We start from the raw sequence: 20438 nt of genomic DNA, 5'->3' as shown, positions 1-20438 counted from the left end.
GTGCCACCGCCACCAAGCGACCCATGATGATGAACTCAGCATTTATTAACCGCAACAAGCAAGCAATGTGCTAAGACGCGGCGGACGCCGGCCTGTGCATGGGCGGGCGTTAAAACGCGCCGCCCAGACCTGCGCCCCGTTCGAGGGTAGTGTAGTAGTCTGTACGCGTGAGGATTTGTACTGTAATGGTTAGGCAGTCAAGTCGGGGAATGAAGCAGTGTCTAGTGATGTAGTCTGAGGTCGGGACGTAGCTCGCATGATAATAAATAGCGAATAAAGAAGAAATAAGTGGGAAGCATACTGTCCATACTCGGCTCTCCGGCGTCCTTCTCCTAGGGATGCAAGCCGGGATTGCTCCCCTAGTGCACGATGTGTCGATGGTGGTGATGGGTAGGGTGTGGGGACGGTACTTCGCCGTGCAGCTAGTACCGTTTAGTCTTCGTCGTCCTCGTCGTTCTCCGCCTCTCCCTCGTCCTGGCCCTGGTCCTCCTCTCCGCTCGGGTCTCCGTCTTCTTCGTCCTCCGCGTCTTCTTCTTTCGCTTCCTGTTCCTGGTCTTCTTCGCCCCATCCGCCTGGCGGGTCTCCCGTCTTCGTGAACGCATTGCTTTTCCCAATGAACGTCGCGAGGGCGTCTATCCCCTCCTCTGTGCCGAGGATGGTCGGCAGGTCGATCGTCGTGCTCACCGCGCGTAGGGTGCGTCGGTATTTCTCGTATCGTGGGCAGTCCTGCAGGACGTGGCGGCGAGACTGGTATGGGTCGCCGCATGGGCAGTCGATTGGCTCGGTAGGTACGAAAGACTTGTAGTACTCGCCTATGAAACAGTGTCCTGTTCTGCATTGAAGCGTGCGTCCGAGTAGCTCTCGTGGAAGGGTGAGGAATGGCTTTCTCGGCTTCGCCTGTGGTGGCAGGCGGTTCGCCGTCGCGAAGTGGCCTTGTGGTTGCGTCTTTTTCCACTCGTCGATCCACGCATTCATCGCGCGTTCTTTGGCTCTGCGTAGTGCATTTGCTCGTGTTGCGTGTTGGTTGGGTCCTTCGCCCGCAGTGGCTTCTTTCGCTAGTGCGTCTGCGATCTCATTTCCTACAATGCCTTTGTGGCCTGGTGTCCACGCTACAGTGATTCGGTGCTCGGCGTTTGCCTCCAGGAACCGTATGACGAAGTTTCTGAAGGTGATCGATTGTGTCTGTGAGGGGCCTGGTTTCGCCTCGAAGATGGCTGAAATTGCGGCGGTGTTATCGGCGTAGAAGTGGAGGTGGGTGATGTCTCGTGCGTCTTCGCACTGTAGGTACTCTTCGATGTCGACCGCCGCCTCTGCTAGTCCTAGCATCTCCGCGTCGTAGACCTCTGAGCTCCTGCTCATCGCGATTATCCTCTTGAATAGTATCTTGTTTTGTTGGGCGACGACAAAGCCTGCGCCGACGCGTCGTTTGCCATCCTCTGTGAGTAGAGAACCGTCAGAGTAGATCATCGCGTTCTTGGGTGATAGTTTTAGTTTACTTAGCTTTCCGTTGTGTGCCTTTCTTGCCTCGTCTTTCGTCACCCCTTTGACCGCTGGTGTGATCACCAGGCGTCCTCCGAAGTCGGCTGTGGTCTTCTTCCATGGGGCTACAGCGAGTGGTATTATGCGCTCGTCGCGTGGGTCTGATCTCTCCGCGAGCTTGCAGAGTCGAGTGGAGGCCGGGGGAGTCTTGCGGCGTGCTGTCACCTTACGGTGCGTGGGCCGTGGCGGGATTGGAGTCGAGGTCGGGAGTGCTCTCCATCCCTCCGGGAGGCGTTGGAGGATCGGGCTGTGTGCGCTAAGTTTGTTGAACCTGATCGCTGCGCGGTCTTTGGTGAGCTCTAGGTGGTGTCGGATGGGCATGATTGCGGCTTCGATTTCCATCGCTACGACTCTCGTCGTCTTGAAGGCGGCGCAGATGAGTCTCAGAGCTCTGTTCTGCACCTTCTCCAAGACGTGTTCGTGTGCTTTCTTGCCTTTCCACCAGGCTGGGCATGCGTATGTCAGGATCGGGCGGACGCACGCTGTATACAGGGTCCTCAGGTGTTCTTGCGATAGTCCTCGCACTGTGTTTGCGAGCATTCCCAGCCCGTTGACGGTCTTCTCTGCTCGTCCGGCCATTTGTTTGACATGGTGGTCGAACACCAAGCGACCCAGCCTGGGCGCAGGAGCGCGCCGCTTACCTAACCACACGCATTTGTGCTTCAAGGTGGCGGGCGGCTAGGACCTGACCAGAACCGTTAACGATCGCCAATGGAATCCCTCAACCTCAACAACCTCGCCAGCTCGCTGCCCCCACCCAACCTCGCAAAGGCAGAGAAGGACCTCACGGACAATTTTAAGGGTGCGCCGCCCCCCGTTCGTCGACATCCGGCGATGCTGACTGACCGGGCCACTTAGCGGCTGCGCTCAGCCTCACGACTCTCTACCGCTGCTCGAAGCGCACATCCAAACGGGCATACAATGCAGGCTACGCAGCAGCATGTCAAGATCTGCTCGTCATGATCCAGCAGGGGGTCTCCGCCGGTGAGTCGAGCGACTCGGACGGCCAGGGCATGACCATCGGGCGCATCATGGACTACGTCGAGGCGCGGCTCGAGGCGATCAGGTCGCGCGAAGAAGAGGAGGACGAAGACGAGGAGAAGGATCGAGACAGGGAGCGGTCGAAGCCCGGGACGAGCACCGCTGCGCCCGCGAAGCCGGCGCCCCCCGCCGCGGCTACGAAGCCCCCTGCTGTGTCCGCACCGACGCCCGCGCCGACACCGAGCGCCGTCTCAGCAAAGTCCAAGGACCACGTAAGTTCCTCGTATCCCAAAGCGCCCCTGCATCCCTACAGCTCAAACCCGCAGGTCGCCCTCGCTCCACCAACACCGTACACCCCATCTACTCTCTCCGCCAACTCCATCGCGGCCTCCTCGCCCTCCCCGCTCGGGCGCACCGCAAAGTCCCGCCTGTACGCACTCGCCAACGCCAAGGATCCATCCATCCTCTCCGCCACCCCCGCGCCGTTCGGCTTCGACACGCCCAACACCGCCGTGTTCTCCCCGCCGACCGGCGCATTCGACCTCAGCCCCTCGCCCGCAGACGCGCCCGTCGGCTCGAAGCGGCGGCACAACATGATGCTGCTCGACGCGCCCGTGCAGGCCGCCGTGGAGAGCGGGCCGTCGACGCGGCGGCGGACGCGGAGTGCGCGGGGGGCCGCGCTCGCGGCGGTCAACGCGCAGGCGCACCAGCAGGGCCTGCACATCCAGGACCACAACGTGGGCGCGGACGCGATGGACGTCGAGGAGGAGGGCCGGGAGCGGAAGCGCGTCGCGCGACGATAGTCGGCTCGGCGGTCCCCCCGCCTCTCGTTCCCCTCCCTTTCTCTCTAGGTAATCCCGTGCTATGCGGTGCAGACGGACACGCGGACACGAGCGCGCGGGTGGCGCAGTGGGGTGGCGGGTGCACAGGCGTGTATGTTATCATTATGGCAGACCGAGACGACCGCGACGACTACGACCCCATGCGCGTGTAATCCATATGTTATTAGTTTCATCCTTCCCTCCTTCCCCCAGTCCCTCTCCACCCATTGACCATTGACCCTCGGTTGACTTACATTGTAGGCTTGTACGTAGGCACAGCAGCATACCAGCAGCATCATACATACGCATCCCTGTATTCACAGTCGTTCCCTTCGCATGAACATATCGGCCATGTTTCTCTTTACCGGCACCGTGAAGAGATCAAGTATTTTCGTGAGTAGGTCCTAGGAGGAAAAACCCTCGCTCCGCGGGCAGACTTTGTGATGTTTCCCGTGCATTGGAGCCTAGAAAAAATCTGGTTCTTCGCAAAAACAGAACAAAGTGGCGGATGCAGGTTTCGAACCTGCACCCGATTAAGGTGCTTTCGTTATGTAACTTACACTTATGGGCACAAAAGTCAAGCTACTTACTGTGGCTGACCCGGTAATGCAAACGCGTTTGCATTACTGTCCCACACCCGCAACTTGAAGCTACTTTGATTTTTAGCCTGATAGACTCAGTTTTATACATCTTGAGCACACCTTCGAATATTTTAAGGTCAACCGGAGGGCGGGAACATGCAGTTTGCACGCCTGAAAACGAGCGACTGGTTTCGCCCGCCAAAACTGGCGCGGCGGAATAGGCGCCGAAAATGCACCTTCCGATTTTTCCTGAGCTGCAGAAAGCAGGTAGCTCCTATCGCGTCTGTGATAATAGTAAGGTGACATGTAGCAACATCATGCAATTTTTCCTGTGCGAAGTGATCCTACGCGCAATAAGCAAAATGGTCGTTTGCATTAATTTACTGTACCAAATTGCATTATCGGGTCAGCCACAGTATGTAATGCGGCCAGTTCAGCACGGCACCGCGACGATGATGGTCATCTCCTGCGCTCATCGAGCCTTGTTCTTATCTCGTGAATTGCTGCCATAACCTCCTCGCAAATTGAATGGCAGACTGACCACGGCAGCGGCCAATGGGGCCACTTCGTACGCTACGTCGGCCCAACCCAACCACGGCAGTCGTCCGGGGTGACACCAATATTCGCCCCGTACATCTGCGTCGAGAACGGTGTCTTGACTACTGTGAAATACCAGGTCCGGTGTCCATGATCCGGACCTCCAAGTCTTGGCGCTTTAGTACGGTGCAGTACGCTTCGACATGCCTCTGCGACAATAGCCTTTCACTTGATCACGGGTGGCTATACCTATTGTGTGGCTCCTGCGTATGTTTTTTGTTTCGTCCCTCCGCCCCTGACCGTTCTGGTATAAATACAGCGTCCGCGTTACGCCATCCCCGTACCTCAACAAGGCCTATTCGCACCGCTCGTCTCCGTTGCACCAGCATGCCCCCGCCACACCTCCGACCCGCGAGACGCGCCCTTGCCAGAAGCCATCCGAGACAAGAACACCAAACGTATACGCGTTACGGCCCAGCCTGCCCCGCTCGCCGGTCCGCGCGTATGCGCACGGCCACCTCCCAGGCGTCGACCTGGTCTACGTCTATGGGAAGCAGTGGTCCGCCGCGGTACGGACCGCCCCTCGTCGTCAATGACCGTGCTGCACGCGCTCTATAGCGTTCGGTGGTCGCAGTCCACAGGGCCGTTCGCGAAGAGCCACAGTTCTAGTACGTGTTCATCTCCTCATCCTTGAGCTGTTCATGACCTGACCTGTCTGATCCGCACAGTGGCCTGATCATAGGACACGTTTCGCGTCCCGCACGGGCGTGCTCGCGTGTGGAGTCGGTTAACACGTCCGTCCAGGGACGGGGGTGAGGATCGTCATCAGACACGTACTCGTTCGACCGCTCACTAGCTTCGCAACAGACTCCCACTCACGGACACTGCTGTTAGACGGTACTCCGGCTCCGGCATGACACGGCGATTCCACACATCGCTGTCCTTCTGCAGCTGTGCAACTGCTGCGGAGACGCTGAGAGAATGGTCGGCAGCGCGCCTCATCCAGTACTACTATCTGCTGCCATCGGTGATCCTATCATCGGTTTCTCTATGGTTGAAATATAACAGCCTTCGAACCAATATGGTGTCTACGAGAGCAAGATGCATTGTAAATGGTGCTGTTTACTGCTGAGTTCATGGCCCATAGCCACCTGAGCAATGATCGTTTGTTCCGTTCCGATGAGGTACTTATCGTGAGTTGAGCGCTCGGTGTGTGGTCAGCCTTGACTTGTTCAGCATTGCGCTTCTCGTGTCCACGCTGTGAGTGCTATCCAACCTTCTCTTCTCGAATTCACCCATAGTTCTCAGCATAGCGGTGCGCGATACAAAACATAGCATTGAACTTGCTGTACAATCCGCGCCTGATCGCGGTGTCTCCTGACCAGTACCGACCATCTAGATGCGTCTACACCAATAGGTATGTACGTAAATCCTCCTCAGATCACAGCTTTCTCATGAGTAGACGCAGTACACTTTCGCACGCGAGACCATGAGCGTCTTATATCATCGATCGTGAATGAGGATCATCCCCAGACCTATCATATCTTCCACTCCCTCACTCTAAGCCTTGAACACTCGCAGGGCGATCCGAAGACTAGGACATCCTTACGATTGAGACGAGCGCTTCAGTACGTTTCGTTGCGTTGCTTGATTCGAACGCTGGTACGATTAACGCACGTCTTTGCCTTCGCCTGGCAATAGGCCTGTCGTGACTGCGACGTCGCAGTAACATCGTTGTGATCGAACACTCACCGTCCGTCAGGATGACCACTTGGTTAGTCAGGTGTCGCCTCTTCCATGATCTAAATTGCTAAAATCCCCAGCTTTGCACGGACTGATCGTAATCGAGCCATCGAACTCCCGACTGGAAACTGTTCAACTGGCACCATGACGAGCGAAAGCGCGTGAGTGATGGCTAGACTTATTGCTTCGCGATTCGTCGTTGAACCAAGACACATCAGCATATACTCTTCTTCCTCACAGGGGGGAGAGACATCCACCGGGATGGCCGGCGCGAGGATCTCCCGCATGCCCATAGAAATATGGGAACGGATAATCGACCTTATGGCGGAAAACGTCAACAGACATTGGAGCTTGCGAAGGTCTCCTCAGTGGAAGACATTGATATCATGTGCCTTGACTTGCAAGGCCTTGTACAACCGTGCGAGATGGCATCTGCGGGGAAACATCATCCTCCGCAATCGAGCAGACGTAACCTCATTCTCAAGATTGCTTCGCACTACGCCGTACCTTCGACAGACGATGCGATTCATCACGATATCCGGTGGCTCGGGTGCACTCCCTCTTCCCGTCCCACATCTCGGAACGTTCGCGATCATGCTCGCTCGCTATCTCCCGAAGATACAGACCCTCGTCATCAGCAACGCCAAATGGGGCGTGGGCTCCGTTCGACAGAAGGACATCGTGCACCTAGCTGCATTCCACGCCATCGAGGAGCTGACGCTGGATTATGTTTGCTTCGCGACGGTGTCGCAGTTCTCGCAGCTGATATCCGCCCTGCCGAACCTGCAGTAACTTTTCTGCACCGACATTGACTGCGATTGCAATCCGGGGGAGCAACCGCCGCTACTCCCGCTGAACCGCTCGCGTCTCCGTGATATCTCCCTATCGGGCGACATACATCCCGCCATCCATGATTTTCTGTTTCGCATTGGCAAAACGGCAGAGCTGCTGGCTCTGAGCATAACATATCCTTAGGCATGATCAGGATTCGGGAGTTACTGGATGCATGCGCGCTCTCGCTGCAGTATCTCGGCCTAGGACTGAAATTCAATGGCGTCGAAGACCAGTCCCCGGAGAAAATCAGTATGTCTCTTGGCCACTTGTATTCGGAGGGGCCGAAGCTGATGTATGGCATCCACAAAATCTCGTAGGCGAGCAGATCGACCTCAGCGGTCTCAACCTAAGCTCTCTGCGGTTCTCGGTGTGGTGCGTCCTCGACAGCAACTACGCGTGGATCCCGCGCCTGCTCTCCTCCTTAACGTCGTACCACATCACCCATCTGCTGATCAATTTCCACGTTGGCAAGAGCAAAGGCGCTGCGGAGCGGCTGAGCGTGCTCCTCCATCGGCTCGAGACGGAGGGCGACCTGGCAGAGATCGACTGTTGTCTCTCGACTTGCTATAATATCAGGCAGGGCAAGCTCCAGCTAGGCCTCGCGATTCCGTCCGCCGGCCCACCTGACGAGCCGTTGCGAATCTCTGATGATGAATGGTCAAAACTCGTCAGAGGGAAGATGCCCCGGGCAGACAAGCGTGGAATACTTAGGTTCGTCGTGACGTTTCTCGCACACGACGTGTTCTTACTCGTGTCTGCGTCTATCGTGGCATTCTGAAAAGGACGATAGTCTACTAATGTAGTTCGTTGAAGCATGTTTACGCTGTACGCTCACATATAGAGAAGGTCTGCGAGTCATTGAGCCTGCTAGATCGCGTTGAGACTACTCTGGCGTTGAAGGCGTTGAAGGACAGGAGGTGCTCTCGTCGTCAATTGATCTCAATGCCTTAGCGACTACAAGGTGGTTTCTAATATTCTCATCAAACCTCAATCTGCTGAACTTTCTACTACGGTCTTTCGACCGTAACGTACGTACGCCGGTGCGTTTGCGCGCATCGACAGTGTAGCTGACGTATGACTAATCACTGATAATCAGCGGCAGACGTACGGCGACGAGTTACTTCACACTGGCGGCCTTCGGCGAGTAGTATCACACTCCTGGCACCAAAGCAACAGCGCGTTACCGCCACTTTTGGCCGCGCAGGCCGGCTAGACTTCCCCACTTACCGTGATCCAGATATCAACAAACTGACTCAGCGCTGCCAGAGATATCGTTCAATCTCTCGAATACAAGTACTGAGCAGTCGTTGAAAGCGACGAGCCCGACTTGACGCCAGAATACTTGCATCGCATCGCCACGCACTGCTACGTCGGTAGGATGTCATGGTACGTGCTCAGCCATTGATGTCGCTTGGATACTCTTTTATTTTGCCCAAGATTGTTTCTAGATTCCGTCGGAAAGTCGAAGTAGCCGTGCTACACAAGCCTGAGGCCGAATGCAACCATACTTGTGTTCTGCGCCGCACCACGGAGGTTTGAATGTAGAGCGCTTGAGCCTCCCTTGGATCAGGTACGGCTCCTTTCGCTTTGTCCAAGGGCCTCCCATATTCAATACGTTTCGTATGCACTGATACAGCCTCCAATAGGCTCGTGGCAGCGAGCGACACTGATCTTGACCAATGTCATTGCCCCTTTGTGACGATCGGGACACAGCGCAGTATGGACCGTCCGCACTGGCTTTTCTCGCTCGGCTCGCCACAGCAAGGTGAGCGTCAGCAGGTCATCTAACCTTCGCTTTGACCGTTTCCAGGGCAATTGGCTTTGTTCTCGCCCCTGTGGCGTGGCCCCCGGGCCACACTGCTGCCTATCAATCCCTGCTGCTAATTTTCGTGGTTGACCACCTGCGTCGCTTGTTCTCCCCTTGCTTTCCCTGTGCTTGCTCACTCCGAACCATCATGACGACCTGCAATTGCACCCCTGCAAGAGACCACGATCCCGAGCTTATGCGAGATGTACTCCCTCAGCGTCCTGCCGATGTGGACGAGATCTTGGCTACGCACCTGTTTCCTGGCATATACCCCTCACTCTACTTCGGAAGGGGCATGTCTATCGACGCGCTCCGGACAAGCAGTGTGGAAGAAGTCGCAAACGCGATGGATGATGGCGGCTGGGACACACCGTTCGACAAGGTTCGAATCGGGAATGACCACAGAATCCAAGTTACAGTGGACGTAAGCACCAGATTTATAATGTTTTACTTGCCAACATCTCTGACTGTTCAATTTATGCAGTGGCCCGATCACGATCCTCAAGATACGGAATTCAAGAAAATCATAGCCCTCGAGTCGGCAGACGATCCTTAAACTCCCTTGAATAAAGCTGAGCTTGCTATCGCCGTTGGTCGTGTCGTGGACAGGGCGATGAAGGTAAATGATGCACTCTGTGAGCGAGACGTAATAAATTGACAGTCCCTCTCGTAGCGCGTTCTGAATAACCGCCCCGGAGAGCATCGCTGCTGGGCGGTGAGCACGAATGAAGAAAACGGCCTCACATGGCGCTGCGTTTACCTGGTTGCCATCCACCACGCTGGCGGGTTCACCTATCAACCTGAGCTCCAAATCGCTCCATCGAGACCACCTCATCTTTTCCCTGCGATCGTCAGGCCACCCACTTGCGCTTGCGTCCGGGCCAAATGGAGTACAGCCACGGGAAAGTATATTCTTCCTTGGCGTCCTGGTCCTGTCAGTGTGCCACAGGACAAGGCCCAGGGTGCCCCCGGGGGCACTTTTCCGTCGGTGTATTTTGGCATGGGCGATCTCAGCGTCTACACGCTCACTAGAACCACCGAGGAGGTCCTGTCGAACAGGATTCCCGGCGGATTGGCCACACCGTTTCGAACCCATAACGCCTCCGAGTCATTGAAAGACAAGATCAGGATCAGGGTCCATGTATGTATTGGTCTTCTCTCTCGACCTGACTGTGTGACCTCCGTCATGTACTAGTGGCCCAACCACGACGATGACAGCACGCACGTCGCGCAGAACTTTTCACTCAGGACTGGCCACATCACTGTGGTTCAGCTCGCGCAGTCTGTCAGTAGCGTCGTCAAGAGGGTGATGGAGGTGAGCGATATATTGTACTTTCACTCGGACGGTGTCGATGCTAAACTTACCATTTTCAGCATTGCATGCTTGAACGCAACCGCCCGCCAAATCACTGCTGCTGGGGGGTTAACGAACTCAAGCAGTATGGCTTGACCGGCGAGTGTGTCTATCTGTTCGCTCTGCACCATGTCGGTGGGATGACTTTCCAGCCCGAGCTCCACGTCGCGCCGTCCATGCAACCGCACCTGTTTCCTAGTCCACGCCCTGCCACCTACGAGGACCTCGTCGCTGCCGGGCTAGCATGAGATGATTCCGGCGGAAGCCAAGCCTAGGGCATATATTGTCCAAGCTCCTGAGGTTTGCTGGCTCATGTATTGTACGGTAGCTTGGACATTTCACGTCTTTCTGTATGTACTGTATCATAGTCATGGCTTCAAGCTCCCTGCAATGACAATGCCCATCATGATCACGGTGATGTACGATCGCTGAAAGTCGCCGTCCGTATGGTTCGCGGCACATTGCTCATAATGTCGCGCTCGACGTTGAGCTGAGTCCTTCAGGATTTTAGACGTGAGGCCTTGAGGACTGACGTGAGTATCGCATGAAGATCGCCCACTGGCATGGACACGGTGACCGGTCTGCCACTGCACGGCGGCGGCTAGATCTCTTCGTTCAATTTATCTGACTGTACCAATGACATCGTCCCTAGGGTGATACAACACTTGATAGTAGTTGATACTAACTATCAATCATGCCCTCCCGTCATCGTAGTCAGACGCGATGCCATTCCGCCAGTCGCCTGTTGACCCTCCTCCTCCAAACGAATCGCCTCGACCGGGCCCGCCCGGCGCGCGCCTCTGGTGACGCGGTCACATGCTGTCTAGCGCCAGTCTTGCCGAGGAGCCTGAGGGCGCCTGCCGCTGCGACCGACGACGATGCCTCCTCCTCCTCCTCGGCTGACTTATTTGGAGCATCCATAGAGCTACAGCCGCGCTCATAGTCTGTTCTATACCTCCTCGGTTATCTGGTGGGCGTATCTCTTGTGTTACCAGTGGCATCACGGACGATTGACAATTTGCGTTCAAGTTGGAGCTGGCTGCACTGCCGGCCGATCGACATGGTCAAAGATGGAGCTATCACGGGAAGAAAAACTAGCTCAGACCTTTGTGGATGATGTTCAGGAGGAAACTCAAAGCATTTGTACCAGCGAAGGTGAAAATAGAGACCATGTCGAGGCGTATGACGAGGTCAGAATGTGGCGAGTACGTGATTTTGCCTGTTCAGGATAGTCTGCCGCAAAGCTTCGGTTCCGTCGAAGGTAGATCTGTGGATCATAACCCCTATAAGACACAAGGCCAGCCAATGAAAGGCAACTCCGAAAGGTGCTTTGTATGACGTAGCACTGGAATAAAAGCATATCCTTGGTGCGTCGCTGTCTCCTGGTCGTCACCCCTAATTAAGAGTGTCACGTATGGTAAGCTCTGGAGCCACGACTGAAACTCGTTTCATCGTTGAAAGATATCAACCGACTCAGCGTTGCCAGAAATATTGTTTGATCTCTCGAGCGCAGGTGCTGAGCATTCATCTCGGAGCTCGACTTGACGCCGGAATGCGTGCATCGCATCGCTACTCGCATCATCGGTAGGATGTTCATGGTACGTGTTCAGCCATTCACGCCTCCCGAATACTTCTTAAGTTCACCTAAGATTGTTCCTAGATTCCGTCTGAAAGTCGAGACAGCAGTGTTACACAGGGCCGGCGCAGCCCTCATTGTGTTCTGCGCCTCACCACGGAGCTTTGAACGCGAAGTGCCTGAGCCCCTCTTGGGTCGTGTACGGCTCCTTTCGCTTTGACCTAGGCCCTTCCGTATTCAGTGCGTTTCGTATGTGTTAATACAGCCGTCAACAGGATTGTGCCAGTGGGCGACTAATGACACGGCGCTCGTTCTTTGTGAGGATCGGGACACAACGCAGTTTTGACCATGCGCATTGGCTTTGGCAATTCTCCTGCTCTGCTGACCACAATGCGGTGAACGTCAGCAGGTCATCTCACCTTCGTTTTGGCCGTTTCAAGGGCGACTGGCTTTGCTCTCGCCCCTATGGCTACGTACTCCCGGGGCCAGATTGCTGCCTATAAAGCCCCGCTGCTCATTCTCGTGGTTGTTCATCTGCTTCGCTCAACCTCCTCTTGCTTTCACTGTGCTGGTTCACTCTGATTAACCATGAACGCTCCCGCCTGCAAATGCACCGTTGCAACTCGCGATCATGAAACTATGCGGGATATCCTCCCTCAGCGTCTTGCTCCTGTCCCCGACAGATCGGCTCGGAGATGGCCTATGAACTGCGATCCTTCGGTCCACTTTGGAAGGGGTATATCCATCGACACGCTCCTGACAAAGAATATAGCACTCATCGCGGGAATGATGCATGATGATTGGCATCCGTCGTCCAAGAGATTTTGGTCCGGCAACGACCAGAAAATATACGTTAAAGTGCAAGTGCGTATCGTACTACTGTTTCCTGCTCGTCAGTTTCTCTGAGCGTGTCTTTCCCCTCGCAGTGGCCCGATCACAATACCCAAGATACGCGATACGCGGAAACTGGCATAGCTCTCGGTTCAACAAACTACGTCAATAAAGCCAAGCTTGCCATCGACGTCGGTCAGGTCGTGGACGAGATGATGGAGGTAAGTGTTGCACTGAGTAGATCAAAGACGCAGATTAGTGACAGCCCCTCTCGTAGCGTGTTCTCGCAAACCGTCCCGGAGAGCACCGCTGCTGGGCAGTGAGCACGAATGAAAAACTCGGCCTCACACGGCGCGACGTTTACCTATATGCCCTCCATTATGTCGGCGGGTACACCTTTCAGCCTGAGCTTCAAGTCGATCCATCGAGGCAACGTCGGTTGTTCCCTGCGATCAAGGCACCGACTGCAAAATGCCCCTGCACCCCGGCCGAGAGGAGTGCAGCCACAGGGATGTATGTTCTTCCTGGGCACAAAGCTTGTTTGAAGGCCAGCGACGCCAAGGACCACCCTGCGGGGGTTTTCCCGACGGTGCATTGTGGCAAGAATGGGTTCAGCATCTACAAGATCCTATCGACCGCTGAAAGCGAACTAGCGGGGATGCTGCACGACGACATGGACACACCGTTCCGAAAGTACCCCCAATTGAGCAAAATCAGGCTTGCGATCTATGTACGTGTCGATATACCAGTTGGGTTCCACCGCTGACTGTCTCCTGCGTCACGTAGTGGCCCGACCATGCTGAGCTCACGCGTCAAGTGGTAGACATACCAGTCGTGAAAGATGGCCTTCACATCACTAAAGCTCAGCTTGCGAGGCGGGTTTGTGAAATTACGGCCGCAGTCATGGAGGTTAGTAGCACGTAGAACTTCGGGACAGCATCGGTACTGATTCCCATCTCAGAAATGCAGGATGGCCACTCCGCAACAGCACTGCTGTTGGGCCATCGCCACAGAGAAGGAATACGGCTTGACAAATGAGTGTATCTATCTGTTCGACCTGCACCATGTCGGCGGCATAATGTTCCACCCTGAGTTCCACGTCGCACCATCCAAGGCGCCTCATTTGTTTCCTTTTCCGCGGTGCAGGGCTAGAAACGAGGCGGCTTAGCCTTCAAGCAGTGCTGAAAGAGATGGTTCCAGATGGCCAAGCGTGGAGCATGGGCCGTCGCATTAGTCAACCAAGGTTTACCGGTTGATGTAACTACGCGTAGCTGGGACTTTTCGCGCCCTTCTGTATGTATCGTAGCTCTCTTCAATGTCTATGCCCGTGATGTACGACTACTGTGATTGCCAACGAACTGCCACACGCGACGTTCAAGCGGCGTATACTAGGTCAAGTCACTGTAGCACACTGTCGACGGCGACGGCGCCACGTTCGACTTGGATCCTGGCAGCAGAGCCGTTCACCATGACTAGCCTCCCAGATACTGACGACTGACGATCCCCATCCGGCCTCCCGGTCATATCACACATCGAACGAAACCCTCCGTGTACTGTTCATCGCATCCGCGTGCTACCGTATTGAATACTGGCTCTGGCTCATGCCGCGGCCTGGCGCCTCGAGTCTCGACCGTCTCGCCCCTCTCGCCCCGAGTCCCCCGCAACGTTGACTCTGAGCGACGGTGGCCCAACCGCTCACAAAAATCTCTGCGACGGCGACGTCCACATCGAGTGCGCCATCCGGGAGCTCGAGCGCAGACTCGGGCTCTTCGAGAAGCAGGGATGGTAGCCTGCACGACATCTTCTGCTACGCTATATGATCGTACGTCGATCCCGCCCCGGGCCGGGCCTGTGACAAGTACTGTCCGGTGCTGAACGATGTGTGCGGTGTATACTCCCTGAGTGAGTCCATCGTGTGCTGCATCCCCGTGAGCGGGTCTCATTAGTATCTGGCGTACCGCGCCGAGCGTGGAGCGTGGAGCAACGGACATATTCGCGCGCGCCGCGGAAGCTAATGATCGGCGACGCGGTCACATGCTGTTTAGCGCTGGTGTCGCTGGCGCCCCGGCGGCGACCAGTGTCGGTACATTCGAGCAGCAGTGTATACCCGCCATCCTCTTCCCATCCTTCGTCCGAGCTCTTCGAAGTATCTATAGTGTTTTGAACCCGCTTATGGCCTGTTCGTCACCACCTCGGTCGTCTCGATCTGGTGGTAGTATCTCTTGGGCTACTGGCATCTCAATTTGCGTGAGAGCCCACCGCGCTGTCAGCCGAACGACAGGGTCAGGGTGAAGTTTTCATGAGAAGACTAGGTTAGACAGCTGCTGTGTATGCTCAGGGAGAGACTCGATGCATCTGCACCAGCGAAGACGAACATAGCCACGAGGCGTCAAGGCGTACGACGAGGCCATAATGCGGTGAGTACGTGAACTGCCTTTTCAGGATAGTCTATCGCGCTCAATGGCAAGATCTTGGTTCCGTTGCCCGAGGAAGCCTGGTCAATAGCCCCTATAAGGCACGAGGCCTCCATGCAGCGGTCACTAAAAATCGAGTTCGGGAAGTGTTTTGTGCGCCGGATATGGAATGGAATGAAGGAAAATCTGTGGTGCGTTGCCATTGCCTCGTCGTCAACACTAATTTGGAACGTCATGTGCAATGGGCCACCGAGCTGCCAACCCGTTTCGTCGTTGAACGAGTTTCAGGTATTGTTCTCCCGGGTGGTTGTTGAGGCGGTATGGATGACAGGTGCGTCACACACCTTTATTGACACAGCATGACGTCTTATGGACCTTCTCAATAATTGCTTTGCTGTGAACGGCTTTAGCAGCCTGTGCCTGGGGTGCTTCGCGGAACGTGTTCGACCGGGGAAGACGCTTTGACATGGGCGCTTAGTGACCTGCGCCACGGTGGCCACCCTGTTCAGTGTCACGCTTATTCAAACCCTCCATTCCGCTGGAATCTCGCCATCTCGACAATTAGCTTCCTCGACAATTGTAACACACTGGTATCCGAGGCACAATCGATCGCCGTGTCCGACCAATCTGCCGGCGGTACGCGTCAGGCCTCGACTGCGGCACACCGGTCAACAAACCCTGTTCTACGGCTCCAAAATCTAAGCAACGCTAGCCGTGCTTCTCTCGGAAAGCTTCTCCGCAAGGTCCGGTGGATACCTCACGCTTGAACTCGATCTGTGCGCACGAGGCTAGCGACAGGCGCTTACTACTCGTCAAAGCGTAGGCGCTCATGCGACCTCTGTCTCTGGATGGCTTTGGTCGACGCGTTCATCTCCTCTCTTCGACCCGAAGTTGCGTGGCGGCTTTCCCCAGTGTATACGAACGTCCTCGAGTGGTCTAGCCCGAAAAGGAACGTTCTTCTGGTGCAGACTTAGGAACGCCGTCTCTTGGGTCTACTGTGGCCACGGGTCACCTCTGTGCTTGCCGAATCTAGGATTGCCAAAACAAGATGCGGTGACCACAAGCCAGATCAATTCTTCCTATGGCCATATGTGGCGCTCGCTTTGTGTCGTCGCTTGGAATGCCTTGGAACGTGCCGGGCTTTGACATGGTCTGGTTGCTTTGCTTTGCTGTCCGAGTCTGTGGCCCGTTGCGACCCCCCTATCTACCGTGGCGTATAAAAAGCGCTTCTTGTTCCACGAACATCCAGGACACCGACGTCGAATACCCTGCGCCACGAAGCATCTGCCATAAGATGATGTACCAAAACCCTTCCGCCTCCTACACTCCCGCGGTCAAACAACTATCCCCTGACGTTAAGCCACGCCTTTCACCCGTGTATCAAGACCCTGGCTTGAATGCTGCTCTGGTCTATCAAACCATTTACTGCAACGCAAAGACATCCGCACTCGACAGCGGAGTCTCTTTACACTATTTGTCGGCCACTGCAGCCCCGGAAGTCGCATCGTTTCTTGCCTGCGGATCTCAGCCTATGCTTCAAGGCGCCACATTCAACTCGATCACACTACTGGTACAGGTGTGTGACAGCATCGACTCATTTGCACAGGGAGCTATTCAGACTGACGTAGGTCTGTTTCAGTGCCCTTTGCACCCAGCGACACGCGAACCCATAACCATGCGACTCATGTCATGCGGTAAGCGTAAATCGGTCGGTCAGTTTTGTAAAGAGGCTGCGTTGCGGATTACGTCTATCATCCAAGGGAGTCGCAGTTCTGTGATGTACGGCGTCGTTGGTCATACTGACAATCGGTTGACAGAGGTGTGATAGCTGTATTCAGCTCCCCGTCTCATCCGGTGGCGTCGTAAGACTCTCAAGGAGGGATCTCTATCTGGTCTCCTTCCAACATGTCGAAGGGACAGTCTTCAAGGCCCATGTCATTCTGGAAAAGGAAGACCATACATCCCTCTGATGCGCAATGAATGATTTGTTCGCCACACCTATGCTGTTAAGTAACTTAGTCGTCTCTGAACACAGTACTGTACTTGGTCATGATTGTTAGTCTTAATAGTGCTTCGTTATCGTGTTTGAGACAACGAGTTACGAGTTGCAGACATTGTGACCTGGCCTGTCTGACTCTGCACGTACTCACAGTGCTGTACATATATGTTGTGTCCGTCAGGAATCTTGGGTGACCAAAATCCTGGCCCTATATACGCGGTCAGTGCGACGTGCGCGTCGTGGGTCACGTGACCGTGTTGCTAACTGTACGTTCACAGCGCTGATCGCTGATCAGTTTTGCACCTCAGCTATACAGTCCAGCTGTCCGTCACCAAAAAGCGACTCTGTGCTGCGGGGCTGCCTCGACCGCCTCGACCGCCCTCGCCAGCGCCATACGCGCGGTATTTTCCACTGTAACTCCTCAAAGTTCCGCTGTACCGTGACGTTCCCTCGACTCGGAGCCGTTGGCGTCATTGTCATTGTTGAATGACTGTCTGTCGTTGTTGTCATTCTGAGTGAGTTCACTCGTTACGTGCCGCCAACTTGCATCGTTCATGCTCTTTGCATTCCTCCCCACAGCCTAGACAAGACTCGGACACGAACATTACTGCCATCAGTGGCAGAATCAGCCATGGCAGATAGGCCGATTGCTTCGCTGAACGAGGATCACACAGCTCCTCGTGTACAGAAACAGCACGTAGCGGTTATCAGACAAGATCCACATCCCCGCCCTCGCGCTGCGCGAAAACCGGTATACGCATCTGACAAGAAGGCCATTTGCGAACTACATTCGTCGCATCCTGGCATAACACATCAACAAATCGCCGACCGAATTGGGGTCAATAAGACCACGGTTACTAGGATCCTCCAGCGAAAGGAAAGATGGCTGAGGTCGAGGCATGTCGAAGGCCTCAAATTTGCACGAAAACGGTATTTAGTCCTTTCGTTGCATTGTTTGAATCCTTGCCAATGCAGCGTGCAGGGTCGTCAAGTATACATATGTTGAAGAGGGCTTGCAGGATTGGTTGGGAGATTGCATGGATGAAGGCAAGATCGTGACCGACAAAATGATCCGAGATAAAGCCTTAGTAATAGCAGAGGACGAGGGAATGAGGGGGGGTGACGGTGGACATCCAGTCTTTTTTCATTGCGGACGCACATGGCTGCGCAAGTTCAAGGAGCGTTTCGGCATCATTGACGGTGTCCCTACGCGCCTTGGTTACACTGCAACCGATTTGGCTAGAGAGAGAGCGTATGGCTACTTTCCGCTGGATCTCCGCTTTTGGGCTCAGCTGCCGGACGAGCATGGAAATATTCCGGAGCCCCCGCCTATCACCAGAAGCAAGTTGGACGATATGGACCGCGAGATCCACGGCCCTTTCGTTATACTCAGGCCGCGTGCAGCACCTGCATCGACGTCGCAACCAGAGATGGTTCCGCCCGACTCAACCTTGTCTCCGAACGATCATGCGAATCCATCCGGAATGCCTGGGCCCAGCGTCATCCCACTCCCCTCAGACCAATATTTGCAGCAGGAAATCGGGGCGTCAGGCAACGGTGCTTGGTACCCCCCGATAAACTTGGGTGTTGGCCAATCATACCAGGGGCCGAACTCCCAGAGCTCCTTTCAAGAGTCCTTCATGCGCGGAACACCGCTCTAGACGTAGTTCGTATGAATCCGCGAAAGAAGTGAATATATACTGACACCATCGTTCGTGTAGGTACCGTCCACTAGCTGGCATCGACTACCGTCTACCTCCTGATGAGATGACGATGCCTGTTTTCGCGTTCCCAAGACCCAATTCCCCTTTGATCGTCCACTGCCATGCCTTCGACCTCCTCCAATACGTCTTCCTGTACTTGTGCATATCTTCTCTTGTTCGTTCCTGTACATTACGCTATCGTGTATCACGATGCACCTTGTATCAGCGTGTCGACGTGATGCGCATCGGCCAAGTATCGTTGCATACCTGTGCCATACTACCTGCGGCCCGTAGCTCCCAAACTGTTACCGTACATATATATTGCAACGTCTGCCAATGTATCCCTAATGTACTCAATCGAGTTTGGATCATGTGAGATGCCTTCTGCATTCCGTTCCGCGTCGATGACCCTAAGGGATCTTGGAGGCAACTTGGAGGGATCTCTGGCAGAGGCCTTTAGATGTACGATACTTGCCATATCTACTGTATAACGCAGAGACGGCGCTGTCACACATCGAACACGCCAAGGCGCCTAGATGTCGTGACTAGATGGAATACCCTCCTCCTCCTCCTCCTCCTCGACGGTCAAGCTGCTCGCCGGCGCCTGTGGCTCTCGAGGCGCTCGTGGGCGCCTCGACCGTGACCTCGACTTCGTGAGCATTCAGTGACCTTTGCTCTCTGTTCGCAATCGCATGCAACGTTTCCTCCCTGGGTAGTACAAGCTCGGTGCCCATGCGCATGATTCGTTGACTTTCTTGTCACAATACTAGTCTGACGCTGACAGCTCGCCTTCGCTTGCGTGTAGCGGGCCCGCCGCTCTCGAGCAAGCGACGAGTGTCTTTCATACGACTCATCGGTGGAATCTACGCAGCTAGTCAGCCCCTTTGCTAGCGCGGACCTCGGCGTCCTCCTTCGGCCATTCTGACTTGCTCATCGTCGACAACAAAATCACAGAGAACAGGTCCTGGTGCACCATGACACACGAGCTGTACGAGAGGATTGAAGCGGGTTATGGTCGCCGCAGCAATGATATCAGCCCGTATGTAACCCCTTGTATCTCATCGTGAAATGTATTGATTGGAGCAGTGATGCGTATACAGCTCTCAGCAGCGAGGCGGATTCTTGGTCACGCAGGGTAGATGACTTTGTACGTCGTTCTCTCTCAATCCCCACGTTCCACTGTTTCTGAGACCCGTGACCAGCTCCGGGATTCAGTTTGTGGGAAGCGGAATGTACAATCAAGGTCTACTACACTCAGCGATACTTCGTCACTCGGAAAACCTCTCCGCCATCCGGTGAATGTCTCACGTGTTTTCATAGGAATTCGATTTGTGCGTACGAGGCTAGCGACAGGCGCGTATCACTCGTTAAAGCGTGGACACTTGCACCTCTGGATGGCTTTCGTCGACTTGTTCATCTCCTCTCTTCAGCCCCAAGTTGCGTGGCAACTCCTCCCAGTGTATTCAAATGTGGTCGAGTGGTCTAGCTCAAAAGGAATGCTCTTCTGGTGCAGACTCAGGGACACCGTCTCTTGGGTCTACTGTGGCCATGGGGCTCGTCTCATCCTCGTACGTTCTCTTGTGCAGATTGTGTCTCGGTGATAAACCCAGAATAATCTCTCTAGTAATTCATAGGTTATTTTGCCTAGCGTATAGAGCGTAGAACAGTAAGGCTGCACTGTAGGTCGCACGCAGGTTTCACGCTCGCAGCACGTCCCG

General features: G+C 55.0%; 9 protein-coding genes across 9 annotated transcripts; all 9 read left to right on the top strand.

The window, feature by feature from the left end:
* Positions 1-2216: 2216 nt before the first annotated feature.
* Positions 2217-3763, top strand: B0H18DRAFT_1018302 (uncharacterized protein). Its single transcript, XM_048029363.1, has 3 exons — positions 2217-2341; positions 2398-2792; positions 2847-3763. The coding sequence occupies exons 1-3, from the start codon at positions 2251-2253 to the stop codon at positions 3321-3323; spliced, it is 963 nt and encodes a 320-aa protein (XP_047891350.1). The 5' UTR covers positions 2217-2250; the 3' UTR covers positions 3324-3763.
* Positions 3764-4325: 562 nt separating this feature from the next.
* Positions 4326-5539, top strand: B0H18DRAFT_1018300 (uncharacterized protein). The gene is made up of 3 exons (XM_048029362.1): positions 4326-5127; positions 5188-5271; positions 5327-5539. The coding sequence occupies exon 1, from the start codon at positions 4478-4480 to the stop codon at positions 5075-5077; it is 600 nt and encodes a 199-aa protein (XP_047891349.1). The 5' UTR covers positions 4326-4477; the 3' UTR covers positions 5078-5127; positions 5188-5271; positions 5327-5539.
* A 578-nt stretch (positions 5540-6117) lies between these two features.
* On the top strand, positions 6118-7397 carry B0H18DRAFT_1018290 (uncharacterized protein). The gene is made up of 4 exons (XM_048029361.1): positions 6118-6233; positions 6283-6363; positions 6421-7285; positions 7354-7397. The coding sequence occupies exons 1-3, from the start codon at positions 6223-6225 to the stop codon at positions 6992-6994; spliced, it is 666 nt and encodes a 221-aa protein (XP_047891348.1). The 5' UTR covers positions 6118-6222; the 3' UTR covers positions 6995-7285; positions 7354-7397.
* On the top strand, positions 7180-7814 carry B0H18DRAFT_1120976 (uncharacterized protein; the record flags this gene model as incomplete). Its single annotated transcript, XM_048034245.1, has 2 exons — positions 7180-7285; positions 7354-7814. The coding sequence occupies 2 exons, from the start codon at positions 7180-7182 to the stop codon at positions 7812-7814; spliced, it is 567 nt and encodes a 188-aa protein (XP_047891347.1).
* Positions 7815-8991: 1177 nt separating this feature from the next.
* Positions 8992-9399, top strand: B0H18DRAFT_956300 (uncharacterized protein; the record flags this gene model as incomplete). The annotated part of the gene is made up of 2 exons (XM_048042447.1): positions 8992-9225; positions 9328-9399. 2 exons carry the CDS (start codon positions 8992-8994, stop codon positions 9397-9399), a joined length of 306 nt encoding a protein of 101 aa, XP_047891346.1.
* A 329-nt stretch (positions 9400-9728) lies between these two features.
* On the top strand, positions 9729-10445 carry B0H18DRAFT_956299 (uncharacterized protein; the record flags this gene model as incomplete). The annotated part of the gene is made up of 4 exons (XM_048042446.1): positions 9729-9749; positions 9793-9984; positions 10039-10158; positions 10218-10445. The coding sequence occupies 4 exons, from the start codon at positions 9729-9731 to the stop codon at positions 10443-10445; spliced, it is 561 nt and encodes a 186-aa protein (XP_047891345.1).
* A 1623-nt stretch (positions 10446-12068) lies between these two features.
* B0H18DRAFT_1018283 (uncharacterized protein) lies at positions 12069-12289 on the top strand (the record flags this gene model as incomplete). The annotated part of the gene is made up of 1 exon (XM_048029360.1): positions 12069-12289. A coding segment is annotated over one exon (208 nt), but the record flags the coding sequence as incomplete, so codon positions are not given.
* A 123-nt stretch (positions 12290-12412) lies between these two features.
* On the top strand, positions 12413-13782 carry B0H18DRAFT_1212646 (uncharacterized protein; the record flags this gene model as incomplete). The annotated part of the gene is made up of 5 exons (XM_048036486.1): positions 12413-12637; positions 12700-12825; positions 12882-13334; positions 13391-13513; positions 13566-13782. The coding sequence occupies 5 exons, from the start codon at positions 12413-12415 to the stop codon at positions 13770-13772; spliced, it is 1134 nt and encodes a 377-aa protein (XP_047891343.1). The 3' UTR covers positions 13773-13782.
* A 3549-nt stretch (positions 13783-17331) lies between these two features.
* On the top strand, positions 17332-18838 carry B0H18DRAFT_518867 (uncharacterized protein). Its single transcript, XM_048038412.1, has 4 exons — positions 17332-17532; positions 17597-17947; positions 18000-18683; positions 18739-18838. The coding sequence occupies exons 1-3, from the start codon at positions 17504-17506 to the stop codon at positions 18676-18678; spliced, it is 1059 nt and encodes a 352-aa protein (XP_047891342.1). The 5' UTR covers positions 17332-17503; the 3' UTR covers positions 18679-18683; positions 18739-18838.
* Positions 18839-20438: the final 1600 nt, after the last annotated feature.

Source organism: Fomitopsis serialis (assembly GCF_022376445.1).
Source record: "Fomitopsis serialis strain Sig1Antser10 chromosome Unknown B0H18scaffold_54, whole genome shotgun sequence".
NCBI lineage: Eukaryota > Fungi > Basidiomycota > Agaricomycetes > Polyporales > Fomitopsidaceae > Fomitopsis > Fomitopsis serialis.
The sequence above is the reverse complement of the archived record's forward strand: the minus strand, read 5'-3'. Positions and strand labels throughout refer to the sequence as shown.